This window comes from Thalia democratica, chromosome 3 (assembly GCF_965202585.1).
Source record: "Thalia democratica chromosome 3, ktThaDemo2.hap1.1, whole genome shotgun sequence".
Taxonomy (NCBI): domain Eukaryota; kingdom Metazoa; phylum Chordata; class Thaliacea; order Salpida; family Salpidae; genus Thalia; species Thalia democratica.
The window spans coordinates 87,060,219-87,082,816 of NC_139167.1; the positions used below are offsets into that span (position 1 = coordinate 87,060,219).

Genomic DNA, 22,598 nt, shown 5'->3' on the forward strand with positions numbered 1-22,598 from the left:
CCGGTCAAGGTTTTAAATGCATCTAAACGTTCATCCATTGCAGAGCCGTTTGTAAATAATCCAACATGTGCAAAAAGTTATAATCTAAATAGATTAAGAATTATAAAAACATGTAGTTATGTTTTCGATCCGGTTTAATTAGAATCTATTTGTATTTTGTTAAGGAAACCAGTTTATGTAAGCAAAAATATTTTGACCATATTGTTTTTTCATTTTTGTAATACTTTATAAGTATTGTATTCATTTTAGTGGCGTTTAGTTTTTCTGTATATTGATTATAACGTAAGTAAGCTTAAATGATTTTAATTGATACTAATTGCTTTTGTCTTTTTTTAATCTCTTCAATACTTGGTTATTATATAAGTTTGTAAAACCTTAATACTTGTTAGCTTTGTACTTAATTGATGAGAATTGCTCGAAATATATCTAGTTTTATTGAAAATGTGTGTCTTGTATATTTTATTGTATTTTTACTGGTCAATTATGTTCTAAACTTGTTTTACGCGTTTTACTTTCTATATTACACCTAATGTGTTTGGCATACTATTCGTTAAGTTTTATTTTCGGCTTTGTGAAAAAATAATGTATATTTAGTTGTACATTTACACATACATAAGGAGTAAAATTTTCTTTATATGCATATCTAAAAGTTTATATATCAAAGTTTTATATTCTTACTTATCTAAAAGAGGTGTTTAAATTCACACTAACTTACGTAATCAATGTTTGACTAACTAGTTTTTTTTTATATTAACAATTTAAAAAAACCATTCTTAATTTATAGAAGTAAGGTATTCAGTCTAGTAAAAGCTTAAAAAATATATCTCTAGTATAAAGTTTGTCCTGAATAATTATTTTTAATCATTAGATATGACTTAAATAAAAGTTAACTTTGAAATGCTAGACACAAAAAAAAACTTAGTTCAGTTTTAAGTATTTTGAGTCATTAGATATAGTTTTATTATAAAAAAATACTTTTTTAATTCTAGACACGAATAAAAACACATTTTTCAATATAATTTAATTAAAACAAAAAAAACAAAACAGGCTTCAGCTTCTATTAAATCTTCAAAATGGCTTTGTTGAAAATAAATAATTAACTAAAATTAAACATTTTAAAAGAAAACTTTTGTGTTGAAAGAAATAAAAGAGAAAATAAATTAGTAAAAAATACAGAAAATTTCGCTTCATATTTTGTACACCAAGCCTAAAATTGAAGAAATGTTTAGAAGTAAAGCTAAATAGTGATAATAAACCAACAAAAAGTTTTCATATTGAGTTTCTCTAATTATGCAAGTCATTTAGTTATTTTAAAAAAAATAGTAAAAAAAAATCAATATGTAGGAAACTAAAAATATACAAGCCAAGATGTGAAACAAAAAAATTCCAAAGACTTAAAACTTTTTTATTTTCATTTTGGACATGAAAATGTTAAAGCTATTGTGAAGATGAAAACAAGTTTTGTGCTTTAAGAGTGTAACGTTATTTTTATATAATAAACGCGTATCTTTCGCAGGCACAGTGTAAAAAGGTGTAAAAGCAAAGCAGGCCACAATAAATGTTTACAATTTCATATTTTGTTATATGTCTCACATGTTAAAACAGAACTATGTTTAATACTTTTTGGGTAACTTGTAATAGGTTTTTGAGATCATATTACCAATAAGGTTTTACTTATTTATTAAAGTCTTGGTAATTTTAGACGCTTTTTAAACAGAGATTGTTGTTTAGTTGCTTGCGCAAGTTGAGAGTTCTTTTGCAGCTTGTACTGTTTTTGCAGTTTAAAGTAGAAATTTGTTTGCTAAGAAAAATTTACGGGTTCGAATTTGTTAACTTTAGTTAAAATCTATAGACATTAACTGGGTCAGCTAAAATTCAGGCCCTACTTATACTCACATAAAGATCAAGCTAGACAAAACGAGAATTAATAATGTATACGAGCTCTTTGATGAAAATAAACTTCCACCTTCTTGAAAATATAAATTTACCCCAAACTTTATAAAAACCTCCGAAACGTCAGAACCGCTCTCAAACAACTTCGAACGAAAAACCCTGTGCGCATCAAACATAAGTTTCCCAAAAAGCCTCTAAAAAATTCTCTTTTTTGAAAATCCGAGAGAGCCCCTCACACCTGGTTCTCCTTCTCGCTTATGAGCTCTCTCAAATCCTGCTTGTGCAGCGCGTACCTCTCTCGAATCTCCCTGATCTGGTTCTCTTCCTCCCTTCCCAGCATCTGGAAGATTCCTTCGAGTTCCGGAAGTTGGAAGTTGGAGTACTGGAAAAAATAAAAATATAAGAATATTTACAAATTTAATTTTATAAAATAAGTGTTTAAAATTCTTTATTGATGCATGGAATACTTATATCCTACATTACAATATATTTGGAACAAAAAAAAACTATATATCATTTTTTTATAATTTGAAATATTCCTTCGAATTCGGGCAGTTGGTAGTTGGAATACTGGAGAAATAAATAAAATAAAAATTATTAAAATATTATTACAAAATAAGTGTTTAAAAAAATATCTTAGTATAGCTTAAATAGGAATAAAAATATTATTTTAAAAACTTTATAAAATAAGTGTTAAAAATCCAGTTCAGGCAGTTGAAAGTTGGAGTACTGGAAAATTAAATAAAAGAAAAATTATTAAAATATTATTTTAAAATAAGTGATTAATAAAATTTGCTGAAAGTTACTGGAATAAAAGTATTATTTTAAATAAGTGATTAAAATTCTGTGTTATTGCATGAATGGAGCTGTATTGAAACACTTATAACTTATATAATTATAATCTAATATCCTACATTAGATTATATTAAGAACAAAATAAATATTTTATTTTTTTATAATTTGAAAGATTCCCCCAAATTCAGGCAGTTAAAAAAAATGATAATTAAGATTGTAAAGTAAATTAACTTAATAATAATATTTTGAAAATAATTTGAGCATTTAGAATACTCCTTCAAGTTAAGGAAGTTGAAATTCAGAAAAATGAAATTAATTAATTTATTTTATTTTAATATTTCTTTATAATAAACTATTTCTCCTCAAGTAGTTGAGATCTTTTATTTTATTTTATAAAAATCAAAACACATAACAGCAAATCAATTTATGTTACCTTAAATGACACTTAAAACGTACTTCAACGAAATTAACCATCTTTAAGACTGGAAAGCTTGAAAAACTTTTAACCACTTTTTAAGTTAAAACTACCTAATTTTTTTTTACGTAAAAGTTCTTACACATAAGTATAATAGTTCGTCGAAACAAAAAATGCGCATTTTCAATTAAAAAAAAATTAATTCATTTCAACAACATTTGTGACATTTTTAAAGTTAAAATTACCTAAATATTTCTTAAAATAGTTCATTAAAACACAGAATGCGCATTTTATGTTTTAAAAAAAGTTTTCAACAACGCTTGCGACAAAAAGTTAATTTTTGATGACCGATTTAGTATTTATCAGACGCCGATAGTTATCAGTTATAAATATTAATTTTTATAAAAAAATGGTAGAAAGTTAAACAATTTACAAAAAACTCTGCTGGAAGAAAAATCTTATATTTTTTTAACATTCTAGTTTTTCAAGATTTTATATCACAATCAATTAATTAAAAAATTCAAAAATTTTTGAACTACGTTTGTCAACATTAGTCATCTCGATATTTTTTAATTTTTATTTATTTTATTAAATTTTGCAAAAAATTATGTTTAGCCACAAATACTTTGTTTAAAAACAAACTTTTGAAGGTTATTCACTTCAAATGCAAATAATATCAAAACTTAAAAAAATAAATTAAATTACGTTTCTAACAACAATGAGTCATTTAAAAATTTTACAGAATTTATATATATATATTTTTTTTTTAATTATAAACGTTTACATGCGACAACAGTTCATTTTGATGTTATTAGCAAGAAGTTAATTACTTTACTATTGATAGGAGAGAAAAGTTAAGTTTATCGGATATTCAAACTAAATTTTTATCTATACATAAGATAAAGTTCAATGTATATACAAAAATTATATATATTAGAAAATGTATTAGAAATTTTGTTAAACTTTCGACTAAGTTTTATAGTATATTTACTTCTACTTATTTTTTATTTTCATGGATGTTCTACTTATTTTGTTTATTTTACATTCAAAAATCTTCTAATAACATTTATAATGTTTAAAAACTTTATGAAAGTAAAATTTTGATGTATGTTTCAAAGTATATTTAGTAACTAAGTTCTTATAATTATTTTTTTCAACCAAAAAAGTAAAAATAAATGAACTTACATTAATTTCTCTGGTTTCGTTTTCTTGTAAGACAAAACTTTTTTCTTCATTGTTGACCCCCCATAAAAGCCTCAAAAATAAAGGTCTTTCGTTTGGTAGCATTTTTCTTACAATTACTGTAAAAAAAAGAAAATTTAAGTATAAACAATAAAAAGTCATTTGTAAATTTCAGCTGAAATTGTGATTTACCAGTAACCATAAACTTATAACAAGTTTTATAAAATTTATTTGTTTATTAACATGAAAAAAGTTTTATATTTGAAAAATACAAAAACAATCATTACTTGGAAGTCAAGCAAAATCAAACAATTTTTTTATTTACAAAATATTTTTCAACATCAATATTTATGCTTATTCAGTCGAAAATGAAGGTATAAAAGATCAAAAGAAAAATAAAACATTAAGGAACGTCTGTAGACACTATTGATAAAGTATACACAGAATGTAAATTTATGTTTGTTTAAAAACTTGGTTTCCTTAAACTGTTGCGTTTTATCTTTTTTATTTATTTGTTATTTTGGGTCTCCATAAAATTGTTTTTCAAATTTTCCAATACTTTCTATGTAACAGTACATAGGCTAAACTTAAAAAAACACAAGTAATAACATTATTTAGGTTAAATACGAGTAGTCACTCATAAAAAAATTACAATAAGTCCTTGCCATCAAGTCTGAGTAGTTACTTACATTTTAACATTACTGCTAAATAGAGAAAAACTGAAAATTAGTATAAACCATGTTAAATCAAGTTTTCAGATGGATCAGGATTATTTTCAATATAATTGTCTAAAAAAGTGTTCTACCAAGTATAAAATTAAATTTCAGGATAAATTGTACAAAAACTAGAGAACTAATAATTTACTTGATGACAACTAAATACTGAAGTGATCTAGTTTCAACAAAAAACTTCAGACTATTATTAAAATTGACTACAAAAATTTAAAAGTTAAGTCAGATTGTATATTTAACGTAAAAAAAAATTCAATGTAGATTCAACAAAATGTGATAATTTTTTTAATACAAAGCTTGCCATATACAACAAATACAAACATTATAATTTAATTTTGTAAAATTAATACTTTACTAGATACATCTTTTGTAAGTACAGAGAATAGATGCAAAATACGTTACGACTTTTACCTCACAATTCGAGTGTTACGTCATAATAAATTAAACATTGTGTCTGCAATTAACGTGCGACTTCAGAATGTGCTAAAAATAGAAGTTTTATCATGTGTGCGAAAATTGCTCTCAAAATTACTGGTTTGAATTCTAATTTCGGTAGGACTAAATGGTTGATAAATATAATTTTAAAAAGAGAACATTTTGTTTTATTAATAAAACTGGCGGATTTTGTAATGTGATTTTAAGAAAACGCAACTACTAGCTAGTAAAACAATAATAAAAATAATTATGTAAGTGTTATAAATAGTCATATATAATAAATATGTACGAAAATTGCACTCAAAATTACAAGTTACAACATAATTCTAGACTATTTTTAGTATAACTAAAAGTTGATTATAAAAAAAGAATTTTCAAAATTACTACACTTATTAGTGAAAATGAAACAAAAATAAGTTCAAATACAAAAATGGTTCAAGAAAAAGCTAGAACTGATAAAACTATTTTTAGAAAAAGTTTGACTGTTAATATAAATAAAGTAAAATAAAGATAATTATGTAAGTGCTTACAATATTTCAAAATGATCGAAGTGCTTACACGAGTGCACTTCAATTTACTATGATATATTTTATCTTATCAAGTAGACACTTAACAGCTTAAACTAGCTCATATATACATATCTTGTTAAAATAAATATTGAAAAAGTATATATAGGAGTAAGTTAAAAGTAAAGATAAAGCTTTGGATTATTATTTTTACACTGTATTCTACAAATAAAAGGCAGTAAAAAATAAATGGGTACAACTATTAAAGTATGAAAAATAACAATTTAACAATTATAAACACTTACAATTTATAGTATCATTTTAAACCTTGCTAACTCAATACTTTTTTTAAGTTTGTTACTTTTTATGACTAAAACACCTTAAAATAACTCAAATATCTCGTAAAAACAATAAAATTAATTATAACTTAATTAAATTGTAACAAAAGTTATCAACAACCAACTATGACTAACAATTTAATTTTAAATAAATGTTCACCTATTTTTTAATATAAAGAAGAAATAATTTGTGCGCATTAAATAAGAAATGAATCAGTAGTTTTATAAATAAAACTAAAATACTCATTTACTAGTGTATGAGAATAGGTTTTGTCAATTAGTTTAAAATTACAAAAAAACTTATTTTCTTATCTTAAAAAATGTAAAACTTATATAATTTTTTAAAGATATCTCTCGCTAACTAAAAAACAACATTCATTATTTAATCAAAAATTTAATACATAATATATAACTAAATAACTATAAACATATTCTTACCAAAGCCTTGCACTTTTATGCTTTTTGCAAATATATGTGGCTTATCAACAACATTATATAGAAATATAAATAATAATAATTTAGTATATTTATGATAAGAATTACAAAATTAATAAGAACATACCATGGCCTTGCTCTTTAACACTTTTTTCATACAACGCGAATTTGTGCGGATTGTCGACAATTCTGAATTTTTGCAACAACGCTTCAACTACCCTCTCAGCTGTTATGTTGGATGTCAAGTGCAATGCTTTCATAGCACCCTGTGGGAAAATAAAAAATAATATATTATTTGTTTTGTTTATTTAACTATTTTTGTGTTTGATGTAAGGTGTAGTGGATAAAAAATAATAAGTTAATGCTATATATGATAAATATATACATAATGTTCGATTTATAGTTTAACAAACTTAACTAGTGTAACGTGAAATAATTTTACGGTATAAAAACATTTATTTTATTGACAAGTTATCATAATTTTATTACTTCAAATATCTGCTTATTTTTTCAAACTTTTTATATTTTTACTTTCAAACTTTAACTTTGTTAAACATAATTATACTGTTTGTATTTGATATAACCTTTTTATACCCCTACATAAACATTATGTATCAGTGTGTATAATTAAGTTGTGTTTAAGTTCTATAAATAAAAATTTTATACATTTATTTACTGTTATTTTTGGTGTAAGATCATTGCACTTAACAAAATGTTTAGTAGTTTTTATAATCTTTTTTGTTATATACCAAACTTTAACTTAACTTCAAAATGCAGAGACTAGTTTTCAAAAACTCGGCAAATTTTATAAGCACTAATCCGGTTAAGTTGAATTCTACTGGGAATTTGGAATAAATTATCAATAAAATCGGTTTAACATATAAAGCTCATGTTTACATTTTACTTGTGTGTTGACTTTTTTATTTAAGATTAGTTTTATCTAAAAGTATACAAACTTTTTCGAATGAAAAAACAAAACTTTTTGTTTTGTTTAACAAAATCATTTATTCTACAATATACACCAATTTGTTTTGTTGCTTTTTTTTATAGTTTTAAATCCAGTTCTTAAGTTTTAACTAGCTCATAACTTAATTTGTTATCTTTGTAGTAATTATGCTTTCATAAACTTATTTAAGTTTACTACATTTCAACTATTAATCTTCTGATAACTTAAAAAACAATTATAATACTTTCTAGTTTTCATTTAGGTCTTAAAATTTAACGGTTTTTAGCTACTTGAAAAATTTTAAGTTTTACTGTGTGTTTATGTTCTTTTAAAAACAACAGTAACTTTAACAATTAAGTAAAGACGTTTTAATTTTTTAACTTGTTAAACAAAATTAGTTTTTATAGTCTTTTTTATGTGTAATTATAAAATACAATTTAAAATTAAAATCATTTTTTGTATATTACATGTTTTTTTTAATTATTTACTTATGTTTTAAAAATCTTTAGTGTTTTTAATTATACTTGTAAAACTCAAGTTGTATAATATAAAAATAAAATTACTTTACATGATTTCATGTAATTTTAGGTTTTATGGTCTTAAAATACAACAAAACATATTAATATTCTAGTATTTTTCTTAAATAACATTATTGCCTTCTGTCTTTATAATAAAAAAAAAATTATCATTTTTGTTTATAATCATAAGTTTTTATAATTTATTTTCAAGTGAACCTTACGATTAAAGTAAACTAGATAACATATAAAAATAAAAAATACGTTTAGCTTTAAATAAACAACGAACAAATAAGTTTATACTAGTTCAAAATAAGGGTTTATTTAATATGTTAGTTCTTTATTAAAGATTATGTTTTGATAATAATTTTCTAGAAAATATCTAGTATTTTTCTTTTCATTATTTTTACACTTTTTTATTTCACCTTAACAATATTAAACTAAGTTCATTTACTTTTAATATTATTTTATTATATATAAAATTACTTTATTATATACTACATCAGCATAAAATAATTTCTTTTTAGTTTTTAACATTATTACATTCTCACTTTACCTACATAGAAGGACACTCTGTTACTTTTATAATTTTAAATACTATTTTAAATATTATTATTATATTACCTTATCAACATAGAAAGATGCCCTGTTATTTTTCTTCTTGTTATTTTTAATATAAATATATTTTACCTTATCAACATAGAAAGAAGCCCTGTTATTCTTCTTTTTATTATTTTAACATCAATTAATATTACTTTATCAACGTAGAAATATGCTCGAATATTTTAATTAATTAATTAGTTTTACATTGCCAGCATAGAAAAAAACTCTATTATTTTTTTTAATTAATTTTACTTTATCAACGTAGAACGAAGCCCTGTTATTTTTCTTCTTGTTATTTTTATTTATTTTAATTAATTTTACCTTATCAACATAGAAAGACGCCCTATTATTTTTCTTCTTGTTATTTTTATTTATTTTAATTAATTTTACCTTATCTACATAGAAAGACGCCCTTTTAATTTTTTTTTATTATATTTAATATTATTTTTATATTACTCACTTTATCAACGTAGAAGGAAGCCCTGTTATTTTTCTTTTTTAAATCTTCCACTGTTACTGGTCTCTGAAGGTTCATGGAAACTCGGATAAATCCTCTAAACGTTTCCCCGTCGTCTTGCTGTGTAAATAATTTATTTTATTTTTTTTATAACACTTTAAATTTAATTTAATTTTAATAATTTATTTTTTTTATAACACTATTATGATTGAACTTATTATTTATATCATATCTGAAGATTCACTGAAACATTGCTTTTAATGTTTCTCCATCGTATTGCATTAAAAATAATTATTTAATTATTATCATTATTATTTTATTAAAATCATGGACCTCTAAATGTTTCTACAAAATCTTGCTATTAAAATACAAACATTTTTTAATCTTTATATCGTGGTTGTACTTATTATACTTTCAAAATTACTGAAACCTTTTAAAAGTTTCATATTGCTGTCAACTAACTATAATTCTATAAATACTACTGTTTCGTTTATACTTATATCATTTTGTAAACTAATTAAAACTCTGGTATTTTGTGTAAAAGTTTCATCATACTATAAGTCAAGTGTTGTTTCATAGTTAGGTCGTAAATAAAAGTTACTTAAGCAATATATAGCTTTTATCTTTAACTATAATACTAATTGTATTAACATACATATAACATCTAATTTATTTTACATGCAAATTTATTAGAGCTGTTGTAAACCTTTTAAAAGTTTCATATTGCTGTAAATTAACTATAATTCTATTGTAAAGTAATAAATAAACCTTGTTTAAGCAAATATGACAATATTTTTTATATTTATTTGTACAACTAATAAATATCCTAATAAGAGTATTATATTATCAAATTGTAATATATTCCCCTGTATGCATTTGCACAACCTAAAAATACAAAAAAAAAGTTTCACTTATTACATAGTGAGTATTGATCTAGTTGTTTTGTTTTGAAACAAGTCTCAAATCCAAAGTATTTAGAAAACTAATAAAACAAAACAACTTTAACAGACCCTGTAATATTGCATTATTTGTTTAAACAAAAGTGTAGGTTTAAAATAACTTTTAGAATAACATATGTGTATTGTACAAGTATAAAAAAAAGTGTTTCAACAAACTAACGACAATAATTTGCTGTCAGACTTTAACAGGTTTATTTAATTTGCTATCTTTTTACGTTTTTTCAAACATATAAACAAAAATTTAGATTTGAAACAACTTTGAAATTCAGAACACTCAAGTATTTCAAGAAAAACATTTTTATTAAACAAACTAACGACAATAATTTGTTGTCAAACTTTAACATATTCGTTGTAAAATTGCAATTTTTTTTTACGTTTAAAACATGTAAACAAAACTTAGATTTGAAATAATTTCAAATTCAGAACAATCAAGTATTTCAGAAAATTAATTTTATATAAACAAACTAACAAGGGTGATTTGCTGACCAACTTTTACGGATTCGTTGTAAATTGCAATTTTGTTCTGAATTTCTTCGTTTGAGAACTGGCGTTTGATTGTGTTATACTCCTTCAATGTCGACTGGCAAATAAATAAGATTTGATTGATAAAATTTTTAAAAATATTGTATCACAACTTTTACCTTAAAAATTTTGCAAGTTTTCAATTACCTAAATAACAATTTTTTTACATTACAAAACTAAATTAGTATTTCACACCAAGCACGATTCTAAACATATAACCATTAAAATGTAATTAAGTTTTAAAATATATTTAAAATTATTTTTTATGCAAACTTTAGTTTTTTGTAACCATTTCCTTTTTTTTTTTCAATAAAAAGACCTTGAGAAATAATATCATTTAAGATGTCGCTCTAAATTTATTTATCATTGGTTTTTATTGATATGTGCAAAATTTTACTCTCAGCGCTTAAATTTATTTTATTTTAAAGGTTTTTGCTTTGAAACTCAAACATTTTTAGCTAAAAACATGGAAAAACCAAAAAAAAATGTTGTAAAAATAAATTTTGAAGAAAATTTATATTGAATAATTTAAATGCTTAAAATTTAATGCTATTAAATTTTTTTTTTGCCAAAACAAAGTATTTTCGTTAAAGTAAATGTAATTTTTAAACATTTTTAATTTTTAACACGTCACTTTAACGCTCTCAGCGCTTAAAATAGATTTTTTCTTGGGATTCTTTGTTTCAACTCGGATGTTTTTTTAGTTTAGTTAAACTAAAAATACGCAGGGAATACCTTGTTTTTTGTAAAAATAACCTTGATCGATATTTCATACTTTTTATTTTGTTTTTCAAAAGAAATAACCTCTCACCACCTAAAATGGACTTTTCTTTGAGATTTTTGTTTTAACTTGTTTTTTTGGTTTAAACTGGATTTACATAGGAAATACATTTTTTTGTAAAAGTAAACCTTTATTAATATTTTACCACAAGATATTTTTTATAAAGCATACAAAACTATTCCCTTTAAAAGTTACTTTGTTTTCTGCTGATTTACATTTTTTTGCACAGACAAAAAAGCTAAATTTTTAATAGTAACTACTCGAACTAGACAACTATTTACTTCAACATATTATTTTTTAACAGACAGAACAACATACGAACATTTATTTGTTTATATATTAATATGTATCACTTTATGATAACTTTTACTACATCTTAATAAAATTTATTTATTTTTTATCCAACTAAAAAATAAAACAACGTCAATTTACTTAAACAGATAATTTTTAACAGACAACATAGAAACATTAACATTTATTACTTTGTGAAAACGTTTATTTTACTTTTTAACGTTTTATTTTATTTTACTTTTTTTATTAAACAAACCAAACAAGACTCTATCGCTGAATCACTCCCATCCGGCTGGCATTGAAATAAATAAAAACAATTAATATAATATATAATCAGTAAAATAAATAAAAAAAATTAATAAATAAATAAACACAATCAATATAAGAACAAATTAATATTTTTTACGATAAATAAATACAATTAATATAAGAATAAACAAAATAATAAAAAATATAAATGCAATAACTTTAAAAAAAACAATATTTTTATTAAAGTCCATAACAAAATTATTATTTATATAGTGCCAAAATATGTAATGCATATATATATATATTTTTTAACTTTTATCCATTGTCTTAAACTAAATTTATTAGTAAGCAACGAACATAAATATATGTTTTTGTTTCAACTTTTAACATAACTGTCTTGTTTTTATCTAGCTTTTATAAGAAATAAAAATGTTTAAAAAAGTTAAAACTTTTATAAAGCATAAATCAAGTACTACACAAAGTCAGGTATAAAGTTTGGGTAAATTTATAACACAATAACAATTAGTTTTTAAATAAAAGTATTACTAAACATGTGAAAATTATTTTTGCTAAGCCAAAAAAATACAAAATTATCACAAAAGATTTTTTATTATACAATCTTTTTACTTTTAAAAACATACTTATCAAGTTATATTTCACACCTTTATCGGGTTGATTGTTTTCAAATTCTTATATAAGAATATAAAATAAAATAAGGTTATTGACTAGAGATTAGTTCAAATAAAAATATCGTTATTATACAAATAACAGACATGATTTTACTGTCAATATTTAATTAGTGAAGACAGTTCGGTTTTTTATTTACATTTAAACTGTTATAATAAACAATAAGTAACACCTCATTAATGTAACTTATTATAACAGGCTTTGTTGCTAAGCAGGACCAGCGTAATTAGTTCTGCTGAGAAAAACAATAAAACAATAACAAGTTGAACTCACAAAACTATAACATCTACGAGTTAAGAAAAAGGCATACAAACTTCTACAAATAATTTTAATTAAGCACTTAGCTCATAAAGTCATACTTTAACAAAACACAAAGACTTTTTGTAATTACTTGTTGCAGAACACAATAAAAATTACAAACTGTATTTTGAAAGACAACTACAATTATTTGATAAGGTTTTAAAAGCAACAAATAACATAAGGTTATCAAAAAAGTGACTAACTTGAAGGATAAATCAACTTGACATTTTGCTAAACATTAACTGGAATTTAACCAAATGTTTTACAGCAAAATATTAACAATTTACACATCTGAATCACAAAAAAAAAGCTCTATATGCCAAAAAAAAACTTTTATAATTCAAAAATTTTAGTCATTTTTATTTTAGTGTAGTTTCGAAATCACCGTTAAACATACTACATATTACTGTTGAACTTTAAAAGTACATTATTAGAATAAAATTTATAATATTGATTAAATATAAATAAACATTTGACTGATTTCATATATGTTTTGTTAACTAAATATTTATAAACAATTTTTTTTTCATTAACACATTTAAAGCAACAACAACAAATACAACTTTTACAAAGACAATCAAAGCTAAGATTAGTTTACACAGAAAGTACAATTTTTTTTATTTGATTTTAAGCCACACATTTTATTTGAAGGAAATATTACTATTTAATTTCGACTTACAACAAACAAAAGCAGAAAGTCTACAAATTTAATACTTGAAACACAAACAATATTAATTCCACATTCGAAACTTACATTACTTTTGTACGGCTTTTTTTTCCGTCTTACGGTAATCATTTTTTTAATTTTCTGTAAACAATTACTTTATTTTCGTGAGTCTTATATACAACTTAGTTATACTTACAGATAGTACTTTTGCTATATCATAACACAGTTTACAAACTATATTTAGTTTAACATATCATTTTTTAGGTGCAATTAAACAAAAACCCTAAAGTAAATAAAAATAATTTCATAGCTGTTTCTAATCATATGTAGGTATAAATGTTTATATAAAACAGATGCTATGAACACAGTTTTAATAACGAACTGAATGAAGCTATCTTGAACTAAGAATTTACGAACAGAAATCTTATAAATAGTTAAACTGTCATCGGAAAAGAAAAAACTTATGGGTAGACAACCTTAGATCCTGGTTTGGACAAGTTGTAAACAATAAAACTTATAACCGCTAACTCTGACGATTAAACCAATCAAAACTAAATTCTACTTGACAAAAGAAAATAGTTGTAAGAAAAAAAATTACTACATCAATAGACTGTGCTGTGTGAAAATGTAATAACAAAACTAAGAACATCAAAATATCAAATTTATAAAAATTAAACATTTTTTTAAAACTGTAACAATACTGTATAGATACAAATAGAATGCAGTAAAAAGTTTTAGTAAAAAAGTCAAAAAGTAAGTCAGATTTAAATTACAATAATTTAAATCTGACTTATACAACCTACTTTTGGACAAAATAACAAACAATTTACTAAAACTATCTATTACCAATAATTTCATTTACTAAATAACTTTATGTTTTAACACTAAGCTTTTACCAACTTTGAAAAGAAATAACAAGTTTTAATTAACTTAAACAAAATAAAGTGAACTGCTAATATAATTAAAATCAATAAGTTTTAAACTTTTGTATTGTTTTAACTCGGCTGTTGGTTTTTTTTTCCTATTAAAAACGAAAATTTGTAATTATCAAAAAATTTATTACAGTAACAGATTTAAATAAATTTTGTTTAGTGATTTTTATATCTTTTAAGTTATATTTAGCTTTAAAAATTTGTATATGAAAATTCTTATTTTAATATACACAATATATTCTTCACATCTACTTGGTTACTACAGTTCTAACAATTTTTTTCTTTTTTCATAAAAAATAACTAATTTTTATCACCAAATCAAATAAATAATTTTTAAAATTTAGAAAAAATAGCTATGCTAACAAAAATTCTGGTTTATAACCTTAGTTTTTTCAGTTGTTAAATATTCTATTTTGAAAACTAGAGTTTAAAAACTACTTACAACAACATTAGACTCAAAAAAAATAAATTTGCAATAAAAAACAGCTTTTTTTTTCTTTTGCGGTTTATTAATAGCTTATAAAACAAAGAAAACTGATGATAATTAAAAATAAAAAAGGCATCTACATAAAGGAAACGATTAAGAGAAAAGGGATAAATAAAATTACAACAATTTAATCTTTGCTCATTTAGAATTTTATTATTAGATTTAAGATATTTTTGTTAAATTTCTATGTGTAAAACTAAAACAATATTTATTCCTAGAAAATTATGAAGTAATAAAAACTAGGAAACTTTTGACATTTTAAATTTTATAATCAACTTAAAGATATTTTTATTCAACATTATATCCAAAACTTAACTTGTAATAAACTAATTCTACTCAAACTGTTAAAACAAAACTAATGAAGTACTATAAAGCTATAAAGAAAAAAAACGAACATTAACTTTTTTAATTTCAATTATTTCAGTTTATTGTTAAGAACCTGTAGATGCTTTTTTGATTTATTTGTAAAAGTCTCTAAATAAATACTACACACAAACTAATCTCTACAGTTACATAAATACGTACTTGCTTATTTTTTGTTTTCACCAGAGGAAATGATTAATAGAAAGAGATTTATATTAAGCTGGTTTGAACAAAAAATTTAAAAAATTAGACTATTAAGAAATAATTTGAAGCAAAAAACTTTTTATAATGTGAGGTTAATTTTTATTACTAGCAACTAAAGGCTACTATTAGTTCAATTCATTATATTTCTGTTGTAAATTTTTTTTTTAAATTAAACAATACATCAACAAAAATAACGTACTAATGTCTATCTTGGCTTTAAGTTTGAGACTTAAACTTTTATACAAAATTTTGCACAGATTTTCAGTATAAACATTTTACTTGCAATTTGTAACAAAAACATATACTAAATAAATAAACTTTTATAACAATTCTGCTATTTTTCTTTAATCTAAAGCGTAAACATTACTTTTTTTGGTCAACCCTATTTTTAATAAAATTATAGCTAGCTACTCTCAGAAATTATTTTCTAACTAAAACTCAAAAATAAAACATTAACCTTCCAAAACAAAAGCATAATACTTTTAGCAAACAAATTTGTACTACATGTGAGTAAATAACACACACTTGAAAACTAAACAATAAAAAAACGACTCTTGAACATAACTTTGTAATGAAAGTAATGTTTTATAACTTCGTGCTGTAACTAATGTAAAAAAGTTGTTTAGTAGTTGACTATTGCCTTGGGACAATTATATAGTAAAGGAAAAATTTCTTACACTACAATAAATAATTATACCCTGTATTTACTTTTACTACGGTCATTGGTCGCACTACTATAGTTATTTGTACCCTGGTACATATGTGCTTACATTACTGTAGATAATAACACCCTTAATGTATATATCAATTTTGAAATGGTTTATAATACAAACAAATTTTTTTTTTAAATGTATACCTTTTTGTAAACATGTTTTTACGTTTGTCAACTAAAAAAAACATATATACTTATCATTGAGTTTTAAAAAATATATATATACCAAAAGTTTAAAACACTTACAAATTTTCAAACTTTTAAACATGTTAAAAAAGTGTGAAAAGGTTTTTATTGAACCAACATAAAAGTTTAATATTAATTTAGCTTTAAATTTGCTGAGAGGCCTTTTAGGCTTATACAGATTCAAAGTAGGGACAATTATATGCTTAAATTTATTTGATCTTTTAGCATAAAATACATTCTTAATATTTATTTTTAAGCTTTTTTATATGACTTAACTTGTTAGTATCTTGTTGTAAAAGTATATTTTAAGAACGTATTTTTATATATGGCTTATAATTTTTATATGCTTGATAAAATTTTTAAAAAGTGTTGAGGTTATAAAGTATTAAATTCAATTATTATGTGACTAAATAGATTAAATTATACATCAATTTTAAATTTAATACCACTAGACTAAAAATCAAGCTGCATAAATTCTATTTGAATGCTTATCAGTTTTTACATGCTTGATTAAAGTTAAAAAAAAACATATGTTACTAATATAAATATGCTATAAAGTATTGTTTTCAAGTTTAAAATAATTAAATACTGTTTTAAATTTTTAACTAGTAAGCTAATTAGCAAGCTAATAAAAAGATTAAAAACTAAATAGGGAACAAATGCATGATTTTTAAGTTTTGTTATTTTTATTAAAAAAGATATATTTTTAAATTCTGAAATGTTTTTTAAGTTTCAATTGTATTTTTTTAACTAATATAAAAGATATACTTTTTTAACTCTTAAAAACTTCATTTTAAAACTTAACATTTAGATGTACTTTTAAAATAGCTAAAAAAATTTAACTGGAAAGTTATTTTTTGGAAACTAGTAGGGCTGTAGTTTTTGAACATAATCCAACTTATCTATAATTTATTACTAAGTTTTTTATTCAAATAACTACTAGCTTTGTTACTTATTCTCTAATATAAACCAGTTTACAACTTGTATTGTTAAAAAAAGGTTTATAACTTGTTTTTGAGCGCAGTTCAAACAAAACTTATTATACTGTGCAAAACAAAAACAATGAACAACGTAGTAAAAGATTGTTTTATTTGAAATTAATCCAACTTGTTTAATATTTAATGAAACCGGTTCTAAAATAAAGAAGCGAACTTCTCAGCAAGCAGGTTCTGCAAACTTAAATCGATATTTTCAAGTAACTTTTTAACTTCTTATAAAACTCAAGTTCATTAAAGGTCGTATGAACAAAATTTCTAAGGTAGTATTTAAAAAACTATTTTTTGTTAGATCACAAAAGTTTAGTTTATAATTTGGATATAAATCTTGCTGGTTTTATCAAAAATTGATGTAAGACTTTAGACACTCCAGCAGTTTTGTTAAATAACTTTTGTTAAATACTCTGTCAAATAAATTATGTGGATACTTTAAATTAAGCCAATATAAACTATCATGACAATAATGAATTTTAACATTCATTGATAATTGAATTAATTTGTGATATTAATATTGAAATATTAAGTCTTGAAAAATGTTTTGTACATTAAGTTCTATATCCCTTGATGTTAAAATAAAAATTATGATTATGTAATATATTACTTGATTATATTAAATGATTATCTTAGAACTTAATAATATCTTTTTCAATAAACTATTCTAATAAAAACAATACATAAAAAAAGGCATAAATAAAACAAATATAAAAAACGAAGATAAATCAAAAAATATATTTTTTGTAACTAGATTACCAAACAATAGAACAATACTTGACAAAGAAAATAATATGCATATACAATAAACCAATAAAGCATAAAGTTAACTGTTATGAAATAAAAGTCATTATATCAAGTTTAATAACTAAGGTTAATATTCAAAAGTTAACAAAAAAATAATAACTACGTTATAAGTTTTTATTTATTCGACAAAAAATATTACTATCAATAAAAAACAATATTTTATCTTAATTAACACAGGGTCAGTTAAGTGTAAGTCGTGTATTTTGATTAACTTTATAATCACCAATCAAAAACAAAATAATAATGATGTTTAGTTTTTATTACAACAACTATATTTATTAACTTTAATAAATGACATAACAAATTGTTAAAACAATGTTATTTTACTCCTAAACAGTGTGTATTTTTCATTTTTCAAACATATATGTATTTAATTTTAGATGAAACATTGTTACACAATAACTGTATTTGAGTTTTGTGTTTATATTTTTACATTGTAAAATTACCTAATATAGTATCTAAGATCTAAGAAGCTGAAACTTTTCAAATAGAAATCATGTAGTTTTTTAGTTTACTATTATAACTATATATTTAAGTATAATACTCTTTATCTATTTACAATATAGATGACATATATCAAATGGTTTATATTATGCAAGTAATTACAATCTTATTAGTTTCAATGCAGTTTTATTAATTAACTCAATTAACATAATAAACTTTATATGAACTGTCAATGATAATTTTGTTGATTATAAAAATCTATAAACAATTTTAATTATTCAAACTATGTTTATAAATTATAGAACAAACTTAAGTTGAACTTTTTTAATTAATTTATTGATTTAATTACATTAGTGTATTCAAACTGTTGAACTTTTGAAATACTTTGAGAGTTTTAAATTTGCCAAGTTTAAAGGTTGCAACTATTTAGAAACTAAAAAATATTGGTAAAATTGATTAAAGCTTTTAAGTGTTTAAATTGTTTTATAAATTGTATTTTTTCATATTATTTGGCAAATTTTAAAATTAGCTCTTTAGTTAAAGTAAAATTTAATCTTATTATTAAAGTATGTAAATATTACTAAAATATTTAATCTTATTATTAACTTGCGTTTTAAATAAGTTTATAAAAAAAAATAATAGCTTACTCTTTTTAAAAAAATGAAACATTTATTAATTTCAAATCAAAAAATTGAGCAAAAATATAATTATTTTAAGATTCACTATCCACAGCTTATTTTCAAGTAATTATAATAATCTTAAAAGTATAAAAGTAACCATAATAAATACATAACTAATATTTAAATATATTAAAAACGTACCTCGTCAGTGGTTTCAGTCACGGTGGTTTTTATGTGGGGGATTTTATCATTGTCATCAGAAACGCGTTTGTTATCTGCCTCACAAGTAAGAGATACGTTCGGTATGCAACTAGTGTGAACTAACATCTTACATTCTGTTGATATAAACTAATTATATTGTTTGAATATTCCAACAAGTTAAAAAACATTTGGAATACAACTTGTATGTAAAAACACTCTGCTTAAATAACAGTTTTATCTGTTTTCTATCTGTTTTTATCAAATTCAAAAACGTTTGGTACGCAACTAGTATGTACTAACGTTCTGTTAAAATAAACAATTTTATTTGTTATATAATATTAACTAAAATAATTTAAAATATCAAGTAAGAGATACGTTTGGCATGCAAGAAGTATGAACAAGCATTTTACAATCTGTTTAAATTGTAAATAAAATTAATACATGTTATGGTGCTTTAATTGTTTAAATTCTACATTCTGTAGTGAAAATATATATATTCAAACTAATGCTTTTTATTTTAATTAATTTTTGGTTACAAGAAGTGTGCACTAGCATTTTAAACTCTGTATGAATGGTAAAAAATATTTAATTTCAACACTTATTATGTTATATTACAAATAAAAAAAACTGTTTTTACAATTGTTTCATACTTGTATTAATTACGTATTAATCACTAACTGTGGTAAAAGAAATAAGATTTTTCAGACACAAATACAGACAACAACTCAAACCAGTTTTAGCATTATTATAAAAATAAATAAAAAACACAAAAAAAAAGATTTTATCAGCTTTTTTATCAGTAACTAGATGTATGTTCATTCAAAATGTTAAAATCCCAGTTTGCTTTATCATTTGATGAAGTTCTAGTTTACTTTGTTATTTAAATCTACATTATACATGTCATTTAAATTAGCTGTATGTTAAAAACTATGAAGCACGATTTATCCATTTATAAATGATGTGCATAAAATACGCGTTTAGTTTATTTCAAAACTTCAACTTCAAATATGCAAAGTTTATTTATAAAGCATGGTTTTAGATTAAGAACACTGTATTTTAAGCTACATGTATAACAAAGTTTATAAACTTCAGCAATAATAAATACATGAGCAATAATAACAACATAAGTATTAAGAAAAAAAAAATAAAAACAAAGTAAATCTTTAATTCAATAAATAGTACAAATCATTAACACCTTAATAGTCAGTTAATTAAATTTATCTGTTTTGAATTTATATACAAATGCACAACTGTATTTCTATATATTAAAGTATATAAACTAATGCTTTCAGGAAATTATTGTTCACAAGACACATGCATCTCAATGACGTAATGATAAAAGTTCTATTGTTGAAAATCACTTGCTAATAATTTAAAGATTAATATAAGTTATATAACCAGAATAATGAGGTTTTAAAACTTTTTGTGTTTTTACTTACTGTAGAGTATAGATCGATATTTTAAAGTTAGTAAATCTTAAATGTTTACTTAAACAGTATTTTATTTTTTTCAAACAAAACTGTATAAGTTGTTATGAAAATTAAGCTTATGCTAGATATAATTATCAAAAGACTTATCAAAACAAAAAAAAAGAATTTTACCACAAAAGTTTTAAAATTTGTAGTATGAAAAAAAACAAGAACTAATTTATGTAGTATAAAGTTTTAGTAGACATTATTTCAAAGACAAAAAAGATCAAAATAAAACTTTTAATAACAGATAGTTATTTTTTATAAAAACATTATCTAGTAAAACTATAAACTAATATTCAAAGTTATTGTATGTATATCACCAGAATTGTAAAAAAAATTATATCTTCTAGAAAATAATAAAACCACAAAACCTGCCATTAAACATGAAAAAGAACATATGTATTTGTTGTTCAAAACAGTCTTATTTTACTTTCAGGTCAGTTATGTAACTTAAATGGGTACAAATCTGATTTGTATGTAAACAATTTCAAATAAATACAATGTTGTAAAAACTGCATTTACAAGGAAACATAACAGCTTTGAAAAGTAAATTTGTTGCAATACAATTTGTTATGAAAGTTGTATTTATTTTGATTATTAAAAGATCTATTTGAAAAAGCTTAAGAATCCTACAAAACAAAAGTAAATCTTTTTTTCTTTTTCTTAGTAAGTGCAAGGATTTTTTACTTTCCAGTCAGTTATGTAATTTTTATGTATACAAACCTGATTTGTATGTAAACAAATTCAAATAAATACATTTTTGTAAACTTTGCATTTACTAAAATGATATGATGACTTTGAAAAATGCATGTTATGAAACTTGATGTATAAAATGTTTACCTTATTTTTTTTATTTTATCAATACTTATAAGATTATTTTGATAATTGCTCCTTAGTTTTACGTTAAGAAAAAAAATACTTAGTTAGTATCTTATGCAACAAAAATAAAATTAAGAATTTCATGTTGAAAACTTTAATTAATGCTTGGTTGAAGTCTAATTCAATAGTTTTAGAGTAAATAATTAAGCAAAATTGAATAACACTTTTAAAATTCTATACAACCATTTTAAACTATTTTTTACATTTAAAATTATTTAATAAAGTGTTTTGAATATTTTATAATAAATTTAATTACTAAGGTCAATAGAAATATAACAAAACTAGCACTAAATTTCAATAAAAACTAACGTTTCACAGTTTAGTATAAACTGCTTAACTAAAACGGAAACGCTGCTTAAATGAGGCTAGTTTTATTCAAATATAACTTTAAGTGACTATAAAAACTTCCATTATATAAGGAAATGGTTGATCACGTTTTAAAGTAAATTTTTAAAAATAACCAAATTTTAACAAAAATTAACTTTTACAACACTGTTTAAGCAAAATTTATTTAATATTTTTAGCTTTTAGCTATAAACTATTTTAGTGCTTCTTTTGATTTGTTTTATATACACGTACTTTTATTTTTAAGCATCTG

The 22,598-nt window shown here is 22.3% G+C and overlaps 1 protein-coding gene across 2 annotated transcripts in view; it reads right to left on the minus strand.

The window, feature by feature from the left end:
• Positions 1-1,142: 1,142 nt before the first annotated feature.
• LOC145831535 (uncharacterized) overlaps positions 1,143-22,598 on the minus strand; it is a 57,764-nt gene continuing 36,308 nt past the window's right edge. For both annotated transcript variants that reach the window (XM_082938820.1, XM_082938819.1), the window contains exons 9-14: positions 19,650-19,783; positions 10,680-10,790; positions 9,255-9,371; positions 6,858-6,996; positions 4,289-4,404; positions 1,143-2,275 (exon numbers count right to left, since the gene is read on the minus strand). In XM_082938820.1, the coding sequence (XP_082794946.1) occupies positions 2,126-2,275; positions 4,289-4,404; positions 6,858-6,996; positions 9,255-9,371; positions 10,680-10,790; positions 19,650-19,783 (767 nt within the window). In that variant the 3' untranslated portion in view covers positions 1,143-2,125. The remainder of the gene's footprint in view (positions 2,276-4,288; positions 4,405-6,857; positions 6,997-9,254; positions 9,372-10,679; positions 10,791-19,649; positions 19,784-22,598) is intronic.